Source organism: Lepus europaeus, chromosome 7, assembly GCF_033115175.1.
Source record: "Lepus europaeus isolate LE1 chromosome 7, mLepTim1.pri, whole genome shotgun sequence".
Taxonomy (NCBI): Eukaryota; Metazoa; Chordata; class Mammalia; order Lagomorpha; family Leporidae; genus Lepus; species Lepus europaeus.
This window is the reverse complement of record NC_084833.1, coordinates 110,834,095-110,845,685: the sequence shown is the minus strand read 5'-3', so window position 1 is coordinate 110,845,685 and position 11,591 is coordinate 110,834,095. Positions and strand designations below refer to the sequence as shown.

General features: G+C 44.8%; 1 protein-coding gene across 1 annotated transcript in view; it reads right to left on the bottom strand.

Moving 5' to 3' along the window:
- Nucleotides 1-3,159: 3,159 nt before the first annotated feature.
- UBASH3B (ubiquitin associated and SH3 domain containing B) overlaps nt 3,160-11,591 on the bottom strand; it is a 145,767-nt gene continuing 137,335 nt past the window's right edge. The window contains exons 12-14 of the mRNA XM_062197224.1: nt 10,877-10,983; nt 8,872-8,981; nt 3,160-6,478 (exon numbers count right to left, since the gene is read on the bottom strand). Coding sequence (XP_062053208.1) covers nt 6,341-6,478; nt 8,872-8,981; nt 10,877-10,983 — 355 coding nt within the window. The 3' untranslated portion in view covers nt 3,160-6,340. The remainder of the gene's footprint in view (nt 6,479-8,871; nt 8,982-10,876; nt 10,984-11,591) is intronic.

Below are 11,591 nucleotides of genomic sequence, written 5' to 3'. Positions count from 1 at the left end.
ATCCAAAGCACACAGATGCATTTTCTCTGGTTGTGCAGGCAGCCCTTGCACGCATCACAAAAGGGCAGCTGAGCTTGGGAAGGTGTGAGGCAGAGCACAGAACCAGTCAGAAGGCTACACGTGGTGTGACCTGTGTCACAGGAGCAGGGGTTGTGACGGGTCCTCGGGAGCCAGCCCTGCCAGGGCAAGAGATGACTGTGTCAGTGAAAGTCTGCTCGCACATTCTGGACACGAATTTGCATTCCAGGCTTACTTTTAAATCCTTTTTTTTTTTTTTTTTCAAAACGATTTATTTATCATTATAGAGAGAGAGGGAGATAGAGAGGTCTTCCATCCACTGGTTCACTCCCCAAATGGATACAACAGCCAGGGCTGGGCCAGGCCAAAGACAAGAGCCAGGAGCTTCGCCTAGATCTCCCACTTGGTAACAGGAGGCCCAGCACTTGGGCCATCTTCCGCTGCTTTCCCGGGTGCGTTAGCAGGGAGCTGGATCGGAAGTAGAACAGTCAGGACTCAACCCGATCCCCGTGTGGTATGCTGGTGTCACAGGCAGTGGCTTAACCCGCTGCACCACCATGCTGAGCCCTTATTTTAAAATCTTATTAGCTTAACATATAATCACGTTTAAAAATGAGGTATATGGGGTAGGCGTTTGGCACAGCAGTGAAGTTGTTGCTTGAGACATCTGCATCCCATATCAGAATGCCTGGTTCAGTTCTGGCTCCCACTTCCTGCTAGTGAGCACCCTGGGAGGTAGCAGATGGTGGTTCAAGTACTTCGGTTCTTGCCATCCATAAGGGGGATCTGGATGGAGCTCCTGACTCCAGGCTTCAGCCTGGCCCAGCTATGGCTGTTTCAGTCGTTTGAGGATGGAAGATGGAAGTGCCTGTTACTCTGTCTCTCTCTGCCTTTCCAATAAAATGAAAGTGAGTCCATCTTTATCGTGGGGTGTGTGGGTTTGTAGTACGGTATTTGTGCAGCATGGAGGTGGGCTTGTCCTCTCTGCAGTGGTGAGGGGGGGAAAGCTCCAATAGGCTCAGGCCCTTCCACCCCAAAATATGGTACCTTGGCATCTGGAGCTTTTTAGCCTGAAGGAATCTGAGAAAATGACAGAATTAGAAAGCTCGCCCTGGCCTCCTGTCCTCCTTCCCTGAAATGGGCCATCAATCCTACAGAGGAAGGACTCTGGCCTCTCCTTGGAGCAGATCAGAAGACCCTCATGTGAGAGGTGCCCTCCCTGTACCCAGAACAGAAGAACTCCCTTATCTTTGAAGATGAAGGGCTCAGAGGAGAATTGGAACCAACAGGCTTTGCTGAATTTTCTCCAGTTTTCTCCTGTAAGCTCATACCCCTTGCTCCTTCATCTCTCCACACCATCCACTATCATCACTCTTGGGTCTGCTCTCCTCTCTGATTGGACCTCCATGTCCTATGAAAGCTCCCATGTCTGTGAAACTGAAACACATTATATGCTTTTCTCTTACTCTGCCCCTTGTTGTAGGGGTTGCCCTGAGGCACCTAGGGTGGTAGAAGGAAAGATATTTTGTGTTTGCACATAGGCCAGTGAAAGTTCTCTGATGTTTGCTTTTTCACTCCAGGGTGGGTTTTCACCTCCCCAGTCTGGGTGATCGGGAAGCTTGATGCCTGACCAGAGGGAAGCGCAGGGCCCATCGGCTTCCATCGGCAGCAAGTGCCCCACTGCCCTTTGGGAGAAGAATCACACTCTTAATGGCCATTTTGGAAGTAATAATGACCACAGTAACGTCTGAAAGCATGATGGGAATAGAGACCACTCAGAATGTAACATGAGAGCACTCTGGATTGACTGAGAACACGGTTTCTCTTTATTAAATCATCCATGAGCCATTTAAACGGAGATGCTCCTGGAATGGAATGAACTAATTACAATGGTGCCATAGCTGTATCAAGAGGGGAGAGGTCTCAGCCAGGAGGGCACACATTTACAAGGAGCTTGGCAATACAGGTAGGTGTGGTTTTCTTTTTTATAGTTACAAACCTGTTTTCAAATAAATACACCTGAATCACATAGAAAAAAAAAATCATACAATAGCTTTATAAATGAAAAAGAAACCAACATGACTCTCCCAAACGGTGGGTTTAAAACGGTTCTATGCATAACCAAAATGCTTTGGGATTCTGTTTCCATCTTGAGCGGCAGTCAAAGAACCTTGCACGTTTCCCATTAGACATTTCATACGCATTCTGCACAAGTCCACGGACAGCTGAACAGCTGCAAAATTCTGATTTTTTTGTGCAAATAATGGCAGCTAAGTGGTACCATGTAAAATGTTTGTAAGAACTGATTGTCTATTAGACTACTCATCACTATAATTTTAAACCTACATACAACAAACCTAGAATTACATGTACTTAAAACCAAGATATTTCCTCTTCATTTAGAAGCAATCTTTTCCCCCCTCCCCTGGAATTTTCATTATAGCTGTCATTTTATTAGGGAAATTCAGTATGTTGAAGTATTAAAGAGAAGCAAATCCAATTGTAATCCTATGTTTAAAAAGGAAAAGCATCCACCATCACCTAACAAAATGTCCCCCATCGCCTTTGCAAAGCGAACATTAACCTAAATAGATGCGAAATCCCTCTCTGCCCCACCCTCTTCCTCCTCCAGTGCCATCCCTCGGAGAAGCCGCCTTGTTAGCCTAGCGCCTCTGCTTTCTCACATGTGTGCTGGATTACAATTTAAATGCAAATAACCCTGCACCTCATTATCTAAATTCGTGCCGATTCAGTACAGTGGACTGTGCCGGTCCCTGTGAAAATTGAAGGGAGGTTCATCTGTATTCTAACATGGGCTTTACTTAGAGTGCATTCAAAAGAGCAATTCAACACTGCTTTTAAACCCCAGCTTCGCAGGGTGCCTGGGTGAGGGAGTGCCTCCCTCTGCCACCCTGGGAAGCTTTTCAGGGAAGGCCATGAGATAGGATCTTCTCTTCCTGTAGCTGCTCAGTTAGTTCCCAGTGGGTAATTGAAATGAGAGGCTTCATTTTCATACGAATACAGCTACTAGAGTGGAAAGGATACATGTATGGTGATGCTATGCACAATGAGAAGACAATCTCCACGGGGTCCAACTACCACTAACAAGGACATGATCAACAATGAGTCACCAAACTGATGTCACTCCAGAAGACTGATTTATTGATTTATTCATTTTGCAAAATCATCTCTCAAATATAAGGTTACTTTAAAATAATTCTTTGGTTAAAGTATAATTAAAATAAAAAATAGAAACTCCTCCCAAGCCTTTCAGGACAGGGTGAAAAATAGCCCCCCTCCGTCAGCCATCAGATGGCCATTTAATCAGCCATTCAGATTCTATGAATCTAAATGTAATGGGAAACACTATAACTGAACTCCATACTGGGGTGAAGCAGCAGGCCCCTCACTACCAATGCAGAGATGGTGACGAGAGCCTGGGAAAATGCAACCCCGAGCGTGTGCATTAAAATGTGCCAATTATTCTCCTCCATGGAGGAATCCATACGGCATTTTAAAATCACAGAAAACAAAGCTCCATCTATGAATAATACCGGGGCATTAGCGGCTTGCTGTGGCACACCTGCAGGAACAGGAACCGGGTCCAGACTTTCAATCCCAGATTAAATCCTTTAGTTAATTTCATTTCACCTGGTATTGTAATTAACTTTTTACCTCTGGAAAAAAATTCCTCTGTACAAAAAAAACCCATTTGATTATTTTTATCTGGCTTTTGTTTGCTTTCCTTTCCTTCCTCACTTCTTCCCCCCATAGCTCAAACAGAAACAGCTTCAGCTTCAGATTTAATTCCAACGTAGAATTTTTGGATGAACGTGCAATCAGGTAATACAGCTGTAGATTTTACTATACATGATTTCCCAAGGATTTCTCAGTTGGAGTCCAGTTTTTTTTTTTTAATAGGCAATGAGAATTTAGTGTGGATGTGTATCATCCGGGCCATTTTGATAAGCACTTTGAGTAAGTAAAGTAGAGGAATAAATTCTTTCTTGTACTCAGGATTTTCCACCTGAGCTATCCAGATTATTTCAGATCTCTGCCTCCTTTAGTTCATACAGACCACTGCCTCATGCTGTGTCCACACTGGGCTGAAGTCATTGCTGGGCCGAGACAGTGAGGGAGATGGGGAGGACACCCTATTTTATGTGGGTGCACACGCTGCCCAGAACACACTGCTACTGTTTTAAGGAAAGCGGATGTGATGCGTTCAAGCATTTCTTTGGTAGCACGCAGAGACCACTACGGTTCCCGGTGAGCCCAAGAAGCCTTAGAGTGTGCTGATTACACAACCGTCCCCCGGCTGCAACGTGACCTTCCAGAGCTTCACCATGGCACTTTCCCCCATTCCTCCTCTCCCACCCCACATTAAGGTGAAAACAGCAATGCATATGTTAGCACCTCAGCACTCTGTACATAGAAGCTGGTTCAGTGTTTATGCATTGCTAGAAGAAATTGCGATTTGTTTCTTAAAATGTAAAATTCATGACCTACGGAGTACTTCAAAAAGACTGTGGGAAAAAAATGGAATTAATTAAATCCATGTATAAATTTTTTTAATAATATGCACTTCCATGAGCATTTTGAAGATTCCTCATACACATGGATTTCAAAAAATTTTTGCACCAAATCAACTTATCTTTTAACTCCATTTTCCATGAACTTTTTGAAGTACCCTCATATTTCTCCAAATGACTTTCAGGAAATGCAGGCTGTTTTTCTTTTGCTGATTAACATACAGCCAGCATCGTTTTACTTCCTCTTTTTTTCCAGGCATCTCAAAATTCCAGTTCCAAATACAAGCATGGATCTATTTTTATAGATCTTATGTTTTATGTGTCTGGGTTTTGAAACTTATTCAATGTTGCTACACATATATAGATTTGCTTTACGCTAACTAATGCTCCCTTTTCATGGCTGGGATTTCACTTTGCACACATACTCTACACAGTGAACTAAACCATAGCAGACCCTTGTCTGTGGCTATCAATAGCCGGCTAGTGAATGTAACTAAATAGACATTGAGGACTGATCTTTTGGCTTGATTGTCATTTATTTTTCTTTTATATGAACTCCCTCTCGATGCAGGAAGCAGATGTGTTGAGAAACCACATGATATGGATCTCCAACTTGCCTCAATGGGCCCTATCTATATGCTTTAAATTACTAATAGAAAAACAAAGATGACAGTACAGGTAGCCAGCGAAGCCATGCCTGTCATCATTTACATTAGTTCCCTGACTTTATTATCCATCTCTGGTACAACTGATGCACCTGTGGACATCCTGCTAAGGTGGACAGGTACTGTAAGTCTACATGAGGTTGGTAACGATGTCCATATTGCACAGAATGAGCCTCTTGCTTACCCAAATTCATGCTTCAAACACCCATTTTTTTTCCAAATGTCAGCATCCTTAAACTAGGTAACACAGCCTACATCTAGGGGCGTGGATACGCAAATCTTGGTGATTTTAGAGATGCTGTAGCTGATTAGGCTACAGTGGAGGTCATTCCAAGTCCCTTGATATTTTGTAAGTTCTCTGCACCTACCATTGCATACTTCACACCTTTATTTTATCTTCCTCCTGAGTGTCCAAAGTACCTTGGAGAGCACAAATGCTTTGTCTCCATTTCACAGACAGAAGCAAGGGGGAAAGGCCAGTAGCAAGAAGTGCCAGTTGCTCTGGAGAAGATGTGGTGGTACCAGGGTAAACATGAGCCTCATCAAGCAGGTGTTTTGAGCCAGCAAAACTGCTCTACGGGGTCTACTGAGGGTAAAACTTGGATTTGCAACCTAAGGATGACGCTCTGCAGGGTGTGGGTGCTAATTACCTTAAGAGCATTCCTCAGCTTGGCTTTGCCTAACTGGAAACTAGAGTTCAAATGAAAATCCTGTCCCCTAAGTGCGCCTCAGTGTTCCCCCGGCTGGATTCGGATGCTCTCCCTCCCCTTGCTTCCCTCCACAGAGTGGGCTGCCAGCTCCCTGTGGAGCAGTGAGGCTCCTACTCTGTGCAGAGACAGAAGCAGGAGGACACGCCCTGCTGCAGCAGGAGCCCCCGTGCAGGCGGACAGCTCTCCAAAGCCTTGGTAGCGAGGCAAGAGTCCAGAGAGCATGCATTGTGTTTCCCTGAATCAAGTCTTTCTCGCAATTGCACAGTCTCATCCTAGGAACCTTAAGCATGAAAGGAAATAAGCTAAATCATTCTGAGCTGTTCACCTAGAATGCGGTGTGGAGTTTTCCATTGTTACTGAAGACACAAGACGACACGTCTTCAAAAGGCCTCTTCTCTCAATGCACGCATGTCGTTTATTCTTGTAGCAAGGTCTCTCTCCAGCTGAAGCCCCCAGTTGGTCCATGGGTCAGAGGAAGGATGGGTGGGTCTGTCAGCTGCCATATTCCAGTTTCTCCCAATTCTTCACAGGAGCAAAAGCCCAGGTATGGGATCTGAAGAATAGCAAGGAAGAGGCAACAAGAAGACTGACGTTTAATGCTTTCATTTTTCCCTAGTCACAGAGATCCTCAGGCGGCCCTGGAGAATGAGCTGGGAGTCAATACGGGCTTTCTAGAACTGTACCCTCTTCAAAAAGCAAGCAGGGAATTGAAACGGATAAAACTGATACATGAGAGGGAAGGGTGTTTATGTTGAAGAGGATTTGCACCAAGCCCCGGATCAGAGACTGCTGCCTACCAGGGTGGGAGAAGAGTGGACAGAATGTAGCCAGCACCTCCCCCTTCTCCGCAGGGAGATGTTCCGAGACCCTCTGCGCGCGCCCGAGGCTGCAGGTAGTACCCAACCCTGTGAGTATACGGAGCTTGTTCTGATACACACGGAGGCTTCAGAAAGTTCACGGAAAAAGCCTATTATGGAAAAACTATACAAGGGTTAAAAAATTCTGCATGGGGTGGCACTGTGGCGCAGCGGGTTAATGCCCTGGTCTGAAGCGCCAGCATCCCATATAGGCGTCAGTTCTAGTCCTGGATGCTCCTCTTCTGATCCAGCTCTCTGCTGTGGCCTGGGAAAACAGTAGAAGATGGTCCAAGTGCTTGGGTCCCTGTACCTGCGTGGGAGACCCAGAAGAAGCTTCTGGCTCCTGGCTTCGGATCGGCGCAGCTCCAGCTGTTGCGGCCATCTGGGAAGTGAACCAGTGGATGGAAGACCTTTCTCTCTCTGTCTGTCTCTACTTCTCTCTCTAACTCTGTCTTTCAAATAAATAAAATAAATCTTTTAAAAAAATTCTGCACCAAAACAAATGTATCTCTTAATTCAATTATTCCACACAGTTTTTTGAAATCTCCTTAACCAAACCTATGATAAAGTTTAATTTCCAAGTTCAGCCCAGTAAGTGGTTAACAGCAATACCTAATAATAAAATAGAACAATTGTAAGAGTACTATAATGAAAGCTATGTGAATGTGGTCTCTCTCACAGAGTAACTTATTGTATTGTGCCTTTTTTTTTTTTAAACATTTATTTATTTGAAAGGCAGAGTTACAGAGAGAGAGCTTCCATCTGCCAGTTCACTCCCCAAATGGCCACCCACAATGGCCAGGCTGGGCCAGGCGGAAGCCAGGAGCCTAGAACTCCATCCTGGTTTCTCACTTGGGTGGCAGGAGCCCAGGTACTTGGATCATGTTCTGCTGCTTTCCCAGGTGCATTAGTAGGGAGTTGGATGGGAAGAAGAGCAGCTGGGATTCAAACCAGCGTCCATGCGGGATGCAGGAGACAGCTTAACCCACTGCGCCATGATGCCGGGGCCCTGGTACTGAATTTTTGGACCACAGTTGGCTGCAAGCAGCTGAAACTGCAGGAAGTGAAGCTTCAGGTAAGGGGAGGCAACGCGACTCTCAGGTGCCAGGAGTTAGTTCCTAATTGCCCATCACGTTGAAAGGCAGCCCAAACACTTCTGAAATTAGACGGGAGCACAATGGAAAAGATGATCCCATTTAAGAAATTTGTTTCACTTCTGTATCCTTTGTTTTCCTTTTCTGCTTTTTGCACATGGATCTGTGACAAAGAGGAAGCTGTGCTCTTGCTAACTTCAGTTGTCATGGCAATGTCAAAGCGTATTTTCCTGTACACATCCAAAGCTGCCTTCATAAACAAGACAAAAATCTCTCCCCTCCAGCCGTTTACAGACGCATAAATAAGCTTTTTAAAAAGGAGAAGAGAATTGCAATTGACTTTGAATCAGGTTCTCTGGTGGCAGAGAAAGAAACTGTTTGCTTTGCCTGGAGGGAAGTGTGTGGGAAGCCTCAGCCAGAGGCACCAAGAGCCCCACCCAGCTGTGGGGGTCTGCCTCCCCCATCCAGCTGTGGGGGTCTGCCTCCCCCATCCAGCTGTGGGGGTCCGCCTCCTCATCCAGCTGTGGGGGTCTGCCTCCTCCATCAAGCTGTGGGGGTCCGCCTCTCTGGTTACTGCCTGCTGCCACGTTCCTGGGTTTGCTGCTCAGCCTGATCATTGTAACTGGCTGCTGTCCCTGGACCACCTGCTAGGCCCTGTCATCCAGCCAAGCTTTCAGACGCTGTGTTTTGGACTGTGTATCCAACCCAAGGTTCCTCAGGGAAATGCACACAGTTTGCTCAGAATTCTTAGCAGCTTCCTAAAGGTTAGCTCTCAGAAGCATGAATTAACTCTAACACATCCGTTTCTCTTGTACAGGGGCTGATAAAGTGGCTTACACAGAGTACCGCTCAGTAGACCCTGGTTGAGTGAATCAATACAGGAGCCTTCGCAGCTCAGCATAAACACGCGCTTCAGAGAGCTCATCCAACCACCAGGTGCTGACTGTCCCAGACCTCACAGCACTGCGGGCCCCAGAAACACAAGAACACGTTACCTTGCGGACCATCTGTACAAAGTCCTTGGAGTTCTGAGGTGACAGGCCTTGAAGCTGGCAGGTGCACGCTTCGAGGGAAGATGCGTGGGCCACAATCAGAATATTATTTCCTGGGGAAGAAAGCAGGAAATGGGAAGAGTGTTTCTATAAAGACAGATACATTTTGTCAATGGAGGAATATTTCAAAAAGTTCATGAAGAAAAATGGAATGAAAAGATAAGCTCATTTTGGTGCAAAATTTTTTAAAAACCATACATAGTTTTTCATAATACACATGTTCCATGGAACTTTTTGAAGACCCCTCATAAGCACGGATTTTAAAAAGTCTTTTTTTTTTTTTTACAACTTGTTTTAAGTCCCCTTGTATATACAGTTGTCCCTTGGTATCCGAGAGGGACTGGTTCCAGAACCCCTCAGAGACATGAAAGCCCAAAGATGCTCAAGTCCTTTATATAAACAGTACAGTGTTTACATATAACCCACACACATCCTTTGGTCATTCTAGATGACTTATAGTGCCTCATATCATGTAAAAGCTATGTAAATGGTTGTAATGGTATATTGTCTGGGGAATAATGACAAGAAAAAATGAAAAACATATCTGTATGTGTTCAGTACAAATGTTATTTTTGAAAAGGCTTTTATTTGTTTTCATTTTATTTGAAAAGAAGAGAGAGAGAGAGAGAGAAAGAGAGAGATAGAGAGAGAATCTTCCATCTACTGGTTCACTACCCAAATGTCCACAACAGCCAGGTTGGGTCCAGGCAAAGCCAGGAGCCAGGAATTCAGTCCTGGTCTTCCATGTAGGTTGCAGGGAACCAAGTACTTGAGCCATTACCTGCTATCATTCAGGGTGTGAATTAGCAGGAAGCTGGAATTGAAAGTGGAGCCAAGACTCAAATCCAGGCATTCAAATAAGGGATGAAGGTATCCGAGTAGAGTCTTAACTACTGTGCCAAATGCCCAGTTCCCATAGGTGCTACTTTTTTCTGAATATTTTCCATCCAGGTTTGGTTGAGTCTGCATATGCAGAACCTTCAGATACACAGAACTGACTGTACACACACATGCACACACATGCACACACGCATATACACATGTACACACATGGCATACACACATAGCAAAGGGGGCTTGTATACCCTTCACCCAGCTTACATCTGTGGACCTATGGCACAGCCGCAAAACCAGGAAACTGACACTGACACAGTCACTCTCTGATGACTCAGATCTCACTAGGTTTTGGAAGCACTCGTGTGAGTAGGAATCTATAGTTCCACACACCTCTCCCATGCGTGTGGCTTTGTGTAAGCTCTGCAATCAAGATCCAGAACTGTTGCATAGCCACAAAGCTCCTGGTGCCACCCCTCTCACCCAGTTTTAAATGCTGCCACTGTAGACCCGTAAGCACTAGAGACTTGCGGTTGATAGAACATCTTTGTGGAACTGAGCATCTTGAGTGATAACTGCCAGGTAGAGTCATCTATAGCCATGGTTACCCTTTTCATGTACGTAATCCCAGTGTTTGCTCTATGGATACAAATACATAACTTAACATCCATAATGAACAATCATCCTATATATCATTAAATGTTGGAGTTCAATGTTTAGAACGCAACTGCAAACAGACTTAGCCTGACACATGCTTTTGGACGGTGGGTGTCCAGGTGGGTTTGTAGTGATGTCTAGACTCCTGGATCAATTACAGGCAAATCAGGGCCATGCTGACAAACGTCCAAACTTTGTAATAGGAAACCCCCTTCACGAGATGACTAGCTCTCATGCAGAATCTAAACTATTTAGTGTACTAACTGAACCTACCGTTCAAGGTTCTCAGAGAATGTCACAAATTCAATGTGAACACATCTAGAGGAGAGTCCACAGATCTATTTCTTTCCTACTAAGCTAGTGTGCCACAGCGAATTGAAACACTTGAACAGCCAATTAACCATGATGGAGAAATGATCACATATTTAAAGATGGAGTCCAAAATAATGGCACCTACCTTTACTTTTACATTCGCTTATTATTTCTTTTGTTACTTGGAAACTTCTACTGATGTAAGTGTCATAGGATTCTGAAACCACTAATTTGCTGACTGGAATGTGAGGTCTGCAATAGAAAAATGAACAAAGGAAATGAAAACAATTTGATTCCAAGACCAAAGCAATTTATGTCACTCTCCACTTTTCTTTCAAGATCTTTCTAAAGGTCTCATCTCTCTGTTTACCCATTTCCCTGGAAAGAGGGGAGAGTCAGGGAAGTACATTTCCAGTACATGAAGATGGGGTTGAAATGTTAGAAATAAAAGCTATGCCTGTAGTGTCACAGCGACCTGTTGAAAAGTGAGACATCCAGTGGCTGTTACACCCACTGGGCAACACATCAGCACTTTAACTAATTTACTATTTGTAAATGGTCTTAGTCACATAGCTAATATGAAGCAATGATTAGCTCTTTCTACTGGTTTAGATGATCAGGGATTTTGCAAGCCTCTCTTCAGAAACTTATACATAATAAACAGCAGTTTTTAAAAAATTATTTGAAAGGGAGAGAGGGGGTGGGGGGAGATCTGCCATCCACTGTTTCACTTCCCAAATGGCCCAACAGCTGGGGCTGGGTCAGCTGGAAACCCAGCTGGAAGGGGCCAGGAACTCAGTCCAGGTCTTCCATGTGGTTGGTAGGGAGGGACCAGTTAGGTGAGCGATCACTGCTGCCTT